This window comes from Pinus tabuliformis, chromosome 6 (genome assembly GCF_031772625.1).
Source record: "Pinus tabuliformis cultivar Carrire ecotype Pingquan chromosome 6, CPIR1, whole genome shotgun sequence".
NCBI lineage: Eukaryota > Viridiplantae > Streptophyta > Pinopsida > Pinales > Pinaceae > Pinus > Pinus tabuliformis.
This window is the reverse complement of record NC_142292.1, coordinates 1,450,601,636-1,450,615,669: the sequence shown is the minus strand read 5'-3', so window position 1 is coordinate 1,450,615,669 and position 14,034 is coordinate 1,450,601,636. Positions and strand designations below refer to the sequence as shown.

The window sequence follows — 14,034 nt, the reverse complement described above, 5'->3', positions numbered from 1 at the left end:
CCGAGGCAAAACATTAGTGATGGATTCATGTTCACATTAAATTTGATGGCCAAAATGTTATCATCAATAATATAAACATTTCTATTAATAATTTTTTTATGATTTTGAATTTGATGATAGTTGTTTTTTTCAATGGTTTTTCAACAAGTCATTTAAAATCTTAAAACGATGGTTTTGTATTTTTCAATGCAACCATGAGAATTAAAATCTAAAACGATGGTTTTGTATTTTACGAATTTGCGACGATGCCAGATATGTTTGAAAATTTGCCACGATAGTAGATACCCATATGATTTCCAATATTATTAGGAAATCTGATATTTTGGAAAGGTACCTTGATAATTTTTGCACGTGGACTTATAGGGACAGGGGTGCCTGTCCAAGTCATAGGCTGGAACCCTGAAGTAGTCACATGGTCATCACTGGCATTTTGAGCCGAGAGAATTGTGCTTTCTATATATACATCCAACCACCATCCAAGCGAGGAGGCCAGAGAGGATCATCAGCTGTGTGGGGTTACAGGCAAAGAATATTGAAGATGGGTAGATCTCCTCGCTGCTCAAAAGAAGGCCTCAGCCGCGGCGCCTGGATGAAAGCGGAGGATATGATTCTCTCGGACTACATCCTAAATCATGGAGACGGTGAATGGAGACTTCTTCCTCAAAAAACAGGTGAATCTCAACAAATATTTAACACTACTTTATGAATGTAGATGCAAATGTGTACTGAAAGTTTATATTATTGAAGATATTTTTTTTTGCAGGTCTTAAGCGGTGTGGAAAGAGTTGTAGATTACGTTGGACGAACTATCTCCGTCCCTGTAAGATTTTTGAGATACACAGATCTAGATCTGCAAAACAATAAACAAGCTTGCAAGAGAAGGAAGGAAGCGAGCAAGAATTGAGAAAAGAATAAAAATTGATTCTACAATATTAGTTTTAGAATAAATACATAAAAGCAACTAAGTTAAGCTTAGTTGTACATGCAATAACTAAAGCTAACTAAAGCTAAGTGTGCTTTATCTTATGTTAATGTGTACATGTGCCACATGCAAGCAATAAGTTAACTCGAGCTAATCTAGGTGCATGTACACCAACACATCTAGTCTAAGTGCATGTACACCAACACCCCCCCTTAAGCATAACTTAGGTGAGTGTGATGCAAAATGAATGAGTCTCGGAAACACAGCCATTTTAGGTACCCATATACAATGCATAAAAAGGAGGAAAGAGGGAAAACCCAGTGGGAAGAAAACCCCCCTCAAAATATAATGCAAAAGTAGAGAAAAGACAACTACTAGGCAGTCGTGTCCTTCACCCCGAGACGATCTCGCAGGAATCGAAACTTCTGCTCAGTGAAAGTCTTGGTGAAGATGTCAGCAATATGCTCGGAACTAGGACAGTACTGAAGATCGATGATCCCATCATGAATGAGTTCTCTAATGAAGTGCATGTGGATCTCGATGTGTTTGGTACGCTACCGCTGCACTGGATCTCTGCAAAACTTTAGCGTACTTTGATTATCGCACCAGATGATAGTTGGATGATGGACAGTAATCCCAAGCTCAGATAGGAAATGTTGTAGCCAAATTTTTTAAATAGTGGCATTGACTGCTCCTCTATACTCGGCCTCTGCTGATGATAAAGCAATGGCAGCCTGCTTCTTACTTGACCAACAAATTGGGTCGGATCCCAAACTAAGTACATAACCGGAAGTAGACTTGCGATCAATGGTGTCACCAGCCCAGTTTGAATCTGTGAACCCGATAAGATTCAAAGAACAATTGGCTGCATAATGAATCCCATAGGTGATTGTCCCCTGGACATATCGAAGGATGCACTTTGCAGCATTCCAGTGTAACTCATGTGGCTCCTGCATGTATCTGGAAACTACTCTGACAGCATAGCAGAGATTAGGACGGGAGTGAGTGAGATAGAGAAAAATTCCCACAAGCTGGAAATACAATGTGCAATCAACCAATGGTGTGTCTTTGCCATTCTCAAGCTTTATCCCTGATAAGAAAGGTGTGGCTGCTGGCTTGCAGTCACTCATGTGAAATCGTGCCAAAAGATCTCTGGCATATTTTGGTTGAGAAATGGTAATGCCAGAATCACGCTGATGGATCTCTAGTCCAAGGAAGAAATTTAGCAAGCCCATTTCTGTCATAGAAAACCGCTTATGCAATGCAGTTTTGATGTTAGTAATGACAGAAGCTGAACTACCCGTTATCAAAATATCATCTACGTAGAGTACTATGATCAACAAGGAGTCAATTTTCTTCAGAAAATAAACATTGGAATCAGATTTGCAGCGTACAAAATTTTGATATAACAAATAAGAATCCATCTTTGCATACCATGCTCTAGGTGCTTGCTTGAGGCCATAGAGAGACTTCTTTAGTTTGCATACCAGAGATGAATTCTGCATGTATCCCGGTGGCTGCTCCATGTAGATTTCCTCCTCGAGATCACCATGAAGAAAGGCATTCTTCACATCCATATGATGCACCTCCCATCCTCTTGTTGCTGCAATGGAGAGAGCTAGCCAAATGGAATCCATTTTTTCCACTAGAGCAAAAGTCTCATCATAGTCAACACCATGTACTTGCTGAAAACCTTTTGCTACCAATTGTGCCTTATATCGACTAACTTGGGCATTTGATGCTTTCTTGGTCCGGTAAACCCACTTGCATCTCACAAGTTTGCGATTTGAAGGTAGCGGAACCAAGTCCCAAGTCTGGTTCTCAATGACAGAGTTATATTCCTCATCCATGGCGGCTTCCCATTCAGGATGCCCATTTGCTTCTGCATAAGTTTGTGGATCAGATCCATGCATCATATAAGCATGCATGGGCATGGATGGCTCCATAGCTAAGAGTGCTTGCAAATCTTCCTCAAACAGAGGGATAGAGGCAGGATCATCAAGGATATCACTCATGCTGCGCCATTTTTGTGTTGAAGGTGGTCGAGAATCTTCGGAACTACATGCAGAAGTATGATATCGATGTTCAACAACTGGTGGTCTAACAGGGGTCATAGGAAAAGACTCATCTTCATCAAAATGTTGGTCTGAAGTTTCATCTGCATACTCATCAATGAGTGGTGATGAAAATTTGGTAACAAGTTCATCTACTGGTGCATGCGAAATATCTTCGTCAAACTTTACACTCCTTTCAATAAAGAGCTCTTCAATGTGGATATCAAGCAATCTGTACCCTTTGACTTCATTAGAATATCCAACAAACATGCATGCTTTGCTTTGAGGCTCCAAAGCCTTTCTCTTCTCTGGAGGAATGCGGGCCCATGTTCGAGATCCAAAAATGCAGAAATGACTAACTTCAGGTTGCATGCCAGTCCAAGCCTCAAAATGTATTTTTCCAGTAACAGATTTATGAGGAGATCTGTTCTGGATGTATGAGGCACAATTAATAGCTTTGGCCCACAATTTCAACAGAAGAGATCTTGCATGCAACATGCAATTAGCCATCTCTTTCAAAGATCGATTTTTCCTTTCAGCCATGACATTTTGCTGTGGAGTGTAAGGAACTGTATGCTGCAACTGTATGCCTGCTTCATCACAAAGGTTCTTGATATCTTTGTTGACATATTCCGTCCCATTATCTGTGCGGAGTATTTTGATGCGTTTTCCAGACTGATTTTCCCCATATGCTTTGAAAATCTTTAGATGTTGAAAAACTTCAAACTTGAGTTTCAAGAAGTAAACCCAAGTGAATCTCGTGTAATCATCTATAAATGACAACACATATCTTGCTTTGCTCATTGAAAGCACTGGAAATGGACCCATGAGATCACTGTGTACAAGTTCCAAAGGTGAAGAGGCTCTCCATGCATGCCCCTTCTCGAATTTTTCTTGTGGATGCTTTCCAAGAGAACATCCATTACAAACACAATCTGAAAATTCAATGGTTGGCAATGCTTTGACCATCCCTTGCTTACTAAGCTGTTGCATATATCTGAAATTCAAGTGCCCAAATCTCTCGTGCCAAATCCTACTTTCTTCATTTGCATGCGTAAGTAGCAAAATAGAATCTGATTGAGGAACAAAATCAGAAAATGTATACAGACGAGATTGATCATTTACCTTGACAGATGCAATCTTCAAATTGGTTTACATGTCATAAATGCTCACAGAATCTGGGATAAATTCCACTTTCCTTCCGGTGCCTGTGTGTGTCATCTGATACACTGAGAGAAGATTCACAGAAAGCCTTGGAATATGCAAGACATTTTCAAAACTTCCATCTTTGAATTGCACTCTTTCTTGTCTAGTTGCTGCAACTGCAGAATTATCCCCCATGAGAATGGGAGGACCTGAGTATGCATGTAGAGAAGAAAATGATTCCTTTGAAGAAGCCATATGATGTGAAGCTCCTGAATCGATGATCCATTCTTGTGGTGCAGAATGAAGAGCAATCAAAGCATGCCCGTTACCTCTTGGATCTGGTGCTTTTTCTCCAGACTTCTTCTTAGCATTCTCAGGAATGTGGTCTCCAAGATTGTGTTGCTGGAGTGTCTGCGCCATAAGATCTATAGTCTTCTTCATGCATGCAGATTCAGGATGAAAACCACGGTGACAATAATTGCACATTGATTGTCCTTTCGGTCCTTTCCTTTCCTTTGAGCCAAATGATCCATCAGGGGGTTTGGGATGTCCTCCCTTTCTTGGATCAGGATCCTTCTTCCCTTTTCCTTTCTGATGGTCTTTGGAATTTTCCTTTCCTTTTGCATGCACAGTAAGTGCATGTGCTTTGGAATTTTTAAGTGTGCCCATTTTGATGAGCTTATCTTGCTCATGCATCAAAGACTGAATAAAAGAATCCAGTGAGGGCATCTTCCAAGCTACACCAGTTTCAGATCTGACTGTGTGGAATGTAGAGACGAATATTGCAGACTCTGGACCAAGTTTTGATAAAATGGAAAGAATCAACTGATTTTCTTGCTTGGATTTGTCGATCCCGCATCCTTTCAGCTGAACCAACAAGGCTTTATACCTTGTGAAAAAATCTTGAATTTTCTCAAAGTTTCTCGGATCTAATGAGTTTAACTCATTTTTGAGAATGTGACCTTGCATTTCATCCTATTTTCCAAACAATCCTTCCAAAATTTTCCATACTTCATTTGGAGTTGAACATGATTCAACATGAAACAGCAGTTCCAGAGAAATAGATAAACATAGGATGTCGAAGGCCTCGTCCATGCGATTGAAATATCTTGTTTTCTCCATTGCCGATGTTGGTTCAACTTCCATTTCCATGGTTATTCGAAATAAGCCTCTACTTCTGAGATGAAGTTGAATCTTTGGCTTTCATTCGAAATAATTATATGGAGTGAGAATTGTCGATTGTGGAAACTCCAATTTAGACTCCATTCTTTGTTGTTGCTTCAATCTTCTGAACCTGCAAATAAAATTGTTTGTGCACTGATTACAAATCCCTGTGCTCCGATACCATGTAAGATTTTTGAGATACACAGATCTAGATCTGCAAAACAATAAACAAGCTTGCAAGAGAAGGAAGGAAGCGAGCAAGAATTGAGAAAAGAATAAAAATTGATTCTACAATACTAGTTTTAGAATATATACATAAAAGCAACTAAGTTAAGCTTAGTTGTACATGCAATAACTAAAGCTAACTAAAGCTAAGTGTGCTTTATCTTATGTTAATGTGTACATGTGCCACATGCAAGCAATAAGTTCACTGGAATTAATCTAGGTGCATGTACACCAACACAGCTAGTCTAAGTGCATGTACACCAACAGTCCCAACATTAAACGTGGAAACATTTTAGCCGATGAAGAGGACCTCATTGTTCGGCTGCATCGCCTTCTAGGCAATCCGTATGTCGAAAATGGGTGAACATGATTTATGGGTTTTTCAGTTGGGATAAGGTATAGGTTCAAATTTTGGTAAATATAGAACATGAAGGATCAAGTTTTCATAGTTATAGAACTGCAAGGTGTCAAACTTAGTATCGTGAAGGTGGACGTTGGTAATTGATTCCTCAAGTGGAGGATTGGAATGTTTACCATAGAATTTCAAACGATGAGTGCGATGTAAGTAAATATATAAATGGATGCCTGCAGGTGGTCACTGATAGCTGGACGACTGCCTGGGCGAACAGATAACGAGATCAAGAACTACTGGAACACTCGTCTGAGCAAGAAGCAGCCGCCAACAAACGAGTCTCAACCCAATTTGAGAACGCTAAATCTGAAGAAAAGCTCAGAACCTCCTTCTCCCCTACAAGATCATTTGCTCAAAACCATCCCCGTCAAAACAACGACGGTGCGATACTCTGACATGGTAAGGCCAAATCGTTGCAACGGCTATGGCTGGAGTAATTCTAATTCAAACAAAGCCTTCAAATTAAGCAACGGTAAAGAAAGTACAATTTGCTCACTGTCATGCTCCGAGTTACCGGTGAATGATTCCATTACACATGATTGTTCGGCGGGCACTGCCTTCGCGGTGGCAAATGTCAATCCTCTTGAAACAGAAGCCAGAAACTATCTCTCCTCTATGTGGAATCTATTAGACGAGAGATCCCTAAATTCACATTATTTTGGAGGATACTCGGCTACTTTATCCGAGTGTTTGTGGGATCTGAACGATCTATCGTCTCCCAGGTGCAATCTTCTCTCCTCTCCATCCGACTGTCTGACCTATTTTGGGCTTGAAATGTTCAACAGGGAATCAGCATTGGCGGCAGAGACGAATGAGTTTGAATATATGCTTTCTGATCCAAGCCATATGCATAGCATTAACAACTTTATGGTCTCTGATGATCCAATAATGGATGAAATCGAGTATAACTAACAATCCGCAAATATGATTCATGAACTCTATTGTTAAGAGAAATCAGCTAACGGCCGCCGAGTTTGATCGGTTGGAATCCAAAAATGCAAAATGTACACCAGAAAAGGTACAGGCCAATCTGCTCCGGAAGACACCATCCTGATCGCTTATGAAATATAATGGATTTAATATTTTATTTGAAAGGTTATGAAAATAAATTCAACTATGCCATTCTAACTTGCACACATGTCACAGACGCTTTCAATTTCAAGCATTTATGTCACATCACAGTGGAAATTCGGATGAATGTGGGGCTCTGCTATATTATTGCCCTGAAATTGAGTCCTATTAAACTGACCATTGAGCGATAATTATCTCGACAGAATCGTATGTTCTATGTGCTATAATTTGGAGTTGTATTTAGTGGGATTTTTTTTTGGATTTTTGGGTGTTTGAGGCAGAAAAGTTTTTTTTTGAAATTTTAATTTGTTTTATTTAAACTATGTTTTTGACTGTATATATGTATATATGAATTTATTATTTTAAAAAAAATTATAAGAATTACCCACCAAACTTGTGATTTCAATAAATTCTTATTAAATTTTAGAAAAAAAAAAAAAAAAAAACCAAAAAAATTTAAAAAAACAACCAAAAACAACTAGATATAATTTTGTTGCGAAAATTCATTTCAATGCTCCAAATTCCGATGTTCACTCATCTTCGAATTACCATATTATTTAAATCAAACACGTTTTGAAGAGTTGGTGGTACATTAAATATGGTCCGAAACATGGAAAGCTAAATTTCACCAGAAAAAGTTTGACAATTTTTCATAGTAGCGTACACCATGAATCTTTCTAGAACATTGAAGTAAAACAAAATTGAGTGATACTTATGAAGTAAAAAACTAGCACAATCGATATACACAGAAAGCTTCATATTCACGATCAATAAATATATGATAATTAAAAAAATACTATTACAATAAAATAATAATAATAATAATAATAATAATTATTATTATTATTATTATTAATTATTAATTAATAATTAATAATTTATATTTATTATTAATTAATATTTAATATTATTTAATTTTAAATTGTTTAATGATAATTATAATTAATATTAATGAATAATTAAAGTAATAATAATTATTTAAAAATGATTATAATACTTTTTAATTAACAATATTTAAAGAATAATTATTATTGTTAATTAAAGATAATTATTGTTAATTAAAAATTATTATAATCATTTGAAATATTTATTATTATTAATATATAATTATTGTTCTTAGGATTATTATTATTATTACTTTATATTATTATTATTATCCATTAATATTATTATTAAAAAATTAAGTAATATTAATTAATTTAAAATTAAATAATATTAACTAAGATTAAATATTGAATAATTAAAATATTATACTTTAGGTATGTGAACCCTTAGATTAGTTATTAATTAAAAAATACTAATTCTAAAACTCTAAAGGATTATAAACATAAAGGAATAGTATTAAACCCAAGGGGTTAACATTATAAACCCAAGGTATATAAACTCTAAAATAAAGATGGTTGAGCATGGTTCATTTTCTCAATATGAAAATATTATTCTCTTGGGTATATAATCTCTTTAAAATGTTCGACCATGGTTGATTTTCATATTGAGAAAATATTTGTCAGAATTTGATGTTGGACAATAGTTAACCATGATTATAAACCCAACAGATTTAAATTAAACACAATGATTAATATTATAAACCCTATTAATAATATTATATCCTATGAATATGAACTCTTAGATTAATAAACACAAGGGATTGATATTATAAACCCAAGGTATATAAACCCTATGATAAATATTATAAACCTTAAAATAAACATGGTTGATGATGATTGACTATTATTGACCATAGTTGATTTTTACATTGATACAATCTTTGTCACAATGTGATGTTGGACCATGGTTGACCATGGTCGCCCATAATTGATTTTCATATTGAGACAATATTTGTCACAACGTGAATACAATCTTGAAAGTCTCTTGGAAGTATGGGAATACAATATTTAAGGTCCATAACAACATCCAAACATTGTAACATGTGAACATGAATTTGAAAGATTTACTCTTGAAAGTGTCTCGAAAGTATGTTAATACAATATTTAAGGTCCATAACAACAACTGAAGATTGCAACATCTCAACATTAATTTGAAAAAAATATCGTTGCTTAAAAATGTAATTGGATGTTTTTCATTGTTACTATCAAACTTAATGACCAATCTCTCACAAACTATCGACTTGTGTTGTTTGTGATACATTGTAGTCTAGGTAAGCTTGGATGGCTTCAAGTGATTATGCAAACATCTCTTATATTTGGAATTGGAAAACAAGAACTATACCACTCCTTTCACTTAATAACAAAATGGAGGCATAGAAAGGAGCAATAAGATAATTATGGAGATGAAACTGTGAATGTCCCACAGGTAGAATGTACCATATCAATAATATGTAAGGAGAAGTAAATATCGTGGCCTACATTCATAACAAATTTCCATGTGAAGATTTGAAAAATATCATTCTTAAGGAGTTGCAGTAAGGTAGAAAATCTTCAGTAAGTCATTTTCATGATTACATTTGGATTTCTTTGAAAAATATTCCTAAGCAAAAGAGATGTATTTTTTTTTATGAAAAAGCAATGTGTATATGTTTGGTTACTATAGTGAAATCCTAAAGTATATTGAATACTAGATGTCTTCGCTACAAAGATAAGAAATGTCGTTGTAGATGGAAAAATACCATTCTTCTCTAATTGGGAAGGCCAACAAGAGATACCAAAGTGGTACAATAACATGATGTATGATGTTTGCAAGGATTAGTTACCCAAAGGAATGAAGGGTTGAGCTACATGACTATGGGAACAAATTGTGTAAAGTAGTAAGCAAGTGATACTTTCTTTGATTTTTGTTAATATACAGGTATTTTCACCTACCATATTTGTCAAATGCAAAGGAAAATCTAGATGGGAAGCTTCCATCAAGCTAAAAGTTGTGCTAGATAAAAATGTAACTTGGGTATTTTTTATATTATCTTTACTGAGAAAATATATTGGCAATAAATAGATTTTTAATGTTAAATTATATTGATAGACATAGATATTTTGTTGTTACCAATGTATATTAATGTGTGGAAAATGTATACTATGAAGAAATTGTTTCCCTAATTATCTCTTGAGTGACCAATTTTCTCTTCTCCTCACTGTCATTAACTCGTGCTTGAGTTTCAACAATACTATAGAAACTAGGTGAATCAATACTACTCGGACTGACCAACTGCCACATCGAGCTATGTCACGATATTTTGAATATGCCTGATAGAAAAGGGAGTGAATCAGGCATCACAAAGTCATTGGATAGTATTAGGTTACATTTCATGTGATATTACCTTGGAGAAAATGGCTAAACCTGTGAAGTATCACAGGTTGATCTTTCAACATTCTATTGGTTTAGCTTCACAGGGTATGAATATCTTTGCTAGTTCTACATAGAATTCAAAGAAATAATGGTTTTGATGCAGGAGCATCCTGCTCAAAGTATTATTGTTAATTTTGGTTGAATTAGGGGGTGATGTTTTTAATTATTTTTATGCATCTTGTACAGATTGAGTGAGAAATCTATGTGTGAGGGGTTAAGTTGTAAAATACTCTCAACTATGTGACAATATCATGGATAATTAATATGTGTAGATCTCGTAGAGATCTTAGGGATACGAGATCCTCGAATAGGAATTAGTTGAGTGAATTATGGAGAAAATCATGGATTTAGAATAATCCATAATTATGTAATTAAGCTATAAATGTAAGCATGCGAGGAGAGTGAGGAACAGAGTGTTAGAGGGTTAGACAGAGTGTTATAGAGTGTTAGGAGTGTTAGAGAGAGCTAAGTAGTGGAGATAATAAATCAGAACACGAGATGTTCTGAATATGTATGTAAATACTCTTATGAATGGAAGGATTTTTGTGTTCAAAATTTGTTTCTGTGTGATCTTCTATTATGTATTTGCTTTTGTTGAATCCTTAAATTGTAGGCTGAATTGTCGTTAATTACAGTAACCATTAATAGCCTGGTTATGTTTCAAGGTCACAGGAATATAGTTTAGATATGGACTAAATATGGCAGAAGCGATAAGACTTGGCAGAATGAAGCCCAACAAAATTCGTGAGAACCCCGTGAGAAGATCTGAACCATTCGATCGACGGGAAACAGATCTGCGGTTATTCCGTGCCAACAAGCGGAGTTGTTAATTCCAGAAATGGATGCGATGATTTATAGTATTGAGTTAATATCTCAATCAATCATGACCATCCACTTGAATGGGTAAGATTCGGTGGTAATCACGTCGAAAAGTGCACAGGATTTAATTTTAAAAAATAGACGCGATATTTTATGGAATACAATTTGATCTAGTTGAATTCCGGATCGATCACAACCATTCATTGTGTTGGATGAGATCCTAGGGATATCGCTTCCAAAAGTGCGTGCAGGTTAATTTAGAATTTAGACACAATAAAGGTTTAGACTGGAATTTAATTTGTTTTGAGTTCCGATAAAGTGATCAGGGTTTGATAATTTTGTAAACACATAATTTAATTAATTAAATTACGAATTTGTGTATCGGTGTCGTCAACAGAGGTTTTAATTGCACGTGAAATTAATTAAAATTATGGATTTGTCTAATCGTGCAGCTTCACCCCATCAGGTTTCATTTAGGGCATTATTGATATCAACTTTATTAAAGTAAGTGTGTTCTACATAATTGCAATAGATTATCCACCAATAGTGAGACAAGGGAACCCAAGGTAGAGTGGAATTGATACAAAAGAGTTAGAAATAGGAGCTTGAATTCATTTCTTGGGAAGCTAGAGGGGGAGGGACCAATGATGTATTAATTTGACCTCCACCTAAATATTTCTTGGAATTATGAAAATTGTCCTTGCAAATAATTAACATAGATTATAGATGGAAACAATTCCCAATTAACCACTTCAATGGACTCGATTAACCTACAATCATAATAAGATTGACGGATATGAATGATTAACGACCCACTACCCCTTAACTATTTATAACCACGTACTTAATGAACTCCACATACTATTAATAAACACCCAGTAAATGAACTCCATATTATAAGGCCAATAAAAACTTGACAAATTTTTTTAATTTTCTGAATGTGTAGATTTTAAAAAATTTTAATAAAAAATTTAAACAAAAATTGTATTGATGAAAGTTTAGGGTAAAACGCAAAAAGTAAAACGATGAAACTACCATAATCTTCCTTCCATGTGTGTCTCCTTTTATTCAACCAAAAAACATGATGAGGATAGTCTGCTTATTCAAGTTAATGATTCTCTTGATGTCATATAAAAGGAAGGAAGAGGAGGATAAGGTGAAAGAGTCGTGCATGTTGGTGTTTCGCATGCACAAAGAGTTTAATGGTAGATAATTGGGAGGCGTACATTTATACTATAGTTTCCATAGAGGGTGTTTCTTTTGTAAGATGGATCGCTACAAATTTATGAAGATAATGAATGGATTAATTAACTTTTTGTTACTCATTATGAAGAAGTTTAAAAAATATGATTGGCATGTTCAAACACCCACATAAACACAATTTCCAATTTCTTTTTTGTCTCAAGTTAAGAAAATTTACTTTCAAGAGACAATAGCTATGTTTAAAAAGATATTGTCTCTATAGAGATAGTATGTCTTAAATGTCAATTATTGTATTTATAGAGACAATATGTCTTTAATCCCAGTTATTCTCTCTATAGAGACAATAAAAAAATATCTTTAGAAACAAAATATAGAATATGAATATCCTTATTTCTTCAGTGATTAATTCATGTTAGGGCATGATGGAATCGAACCACCAACCTCCAGCTTGCAAAGAAGTTTCTCTTCCAATGAGATAACACCCTTTAAAGAAATGTGTTGAATAAATTCAACTCAAAGAACGAATTCATCTTCAAATGCAAGATTTAAATCACATCCCATTTCTTTTTCAGAATCAAACATTAACAAATTAGGTGGAATATTCTGAAATGAAAATGCCATCAAAGGTGATTACTCTTCTTCTATGTGGTCAACATCACTACCTTCAAAGCTGAATGGACTATGGTTTCTCAAATTTGATAGTTAGATGGATGGTAGATAGATATCGTGTCTCAAATTCAACTCAAATTAATGACCTAATTTTTGGAGGTTAGTGTTTCAGAAGTGTCAAAGCTTATCCAAATTGTATGGACTAACATGGATCTGTAATATCTAAGATTGACCATCCAATTGTTATTGTTAGTTTTTGTTCTAAAGTTTTGGAAATTCATGTTCCAATACCTATACATATTTCAGATAGGTATAGATATAGGTACAAGAGGTAGGGGAGAGTGGGTTGTCTTAAAAAACAAGCGAAAATGTGAACTTAATTATGCTCAAGGGTTAGGCATATCCAAAAAAAATTAAAGCTGAAGCAATTTCCCTATATCAAGGTTTTATTATCCTTGAAGCAAAGGTTTGCACATCACATGTTGTTTTTCGTTTTATTTTGTCTTGATAAATGATTCAGCAATTTCTTTCTTTATGTCTAGAAAATGGCTAAGACAGAAGTGCCCCTTGTCATCGCTACTCTTCCTCACTACCACTGAAGGTTTGAGTAGGCCTTTATTGGAGGTAAAGAGAACAAACTCATTCAAGGGTATTAAGATTGGAGGTTCCTTATATTTATCATAAAATTATGGATTGACAACTCCCTTTAATTGATCATCTCTCTTTAGTATACCATGCAATAAAGGTCAAGTGAAATAATAAAACAAGATTTTAAGAACACTGATGAGGATCATCAATAGGTAAACTATATGGGTCACAATGCCAATCTCCAACTTATTGAATTGACTTTTCTCACATTTATTTACATATTTTGTTATATTTTTCTTAGTGAGAAGGGTGAAGGTGAGTTACTATGTCATGTGGCTTAATATGTATTAAATGCAGGAATTGGAGCAGTTGTGGGTTGACTTAAGTGCAGGAACTTGAAGTGGGCAAACAAGAGAGATTTTAGGAGAATGGTATCCCTCATTAACTCCTCAAATCATTCGAAGATTCCTCCACCAGATCTCATCGACTCAGAGTTACTAGCAGCCAAGTAAGTCATGTTAGCC

At 35.0% G+C, this 14,034-nt stretch overlaps 1 protein-coding gene across 1 annotated transcript; it reads left to right on the top strand.

The window, feature by feature from the left end:
• Positions 1-538: 538 nt before the first annotated feature.
• LOC149264083 (transcription factor MYB3-like) lies at positions 539-7,052 on the top strand. Its single transcript, XM_089388926.1, has 5 exons — positions 539-671; positions 764-814; positions 2,736-2,739; positions 5,779-5,856; positions 6,103-7,052. The coding sequence occupies exons 1-5, from the start codon at positions 539-541 to the stop codon at positions 6,833-6,835; spliced, it is 999 nt and encodes a 332-aa protein (XP_089245052.1). The 3' UTR covers positions 6,836-7,052.
• The last annotated feature ends 6,982 nt before the right edge of the window (positions 7,053-14,034 follow it).

Bases quoted from the DNA above. Each gene is read 5' to 3' on its own strand.
- LOC149264083 (XM_089388926.1), top strand. From the start codon at position 539: ATGGGTAGATCTCCTCGCTGCTCAAAAGAAGGCCTCAGCCGCGGCGCC. The intron at 672-763 runs GTGAATCTCAAC...TTTTTTTTGCAG, and splicing joins ACTTCTTCCTCAAAAAACAG to GTCTTAAGCGGTGTGGAAAG. The intron at 5,857-6,102 runs GTATGTCGAAAA...GGATGCCTGCAG, and splicing joins CATCGCCTTCTAGGCAATCC to GTGGTCACTGATAGCTGGAC.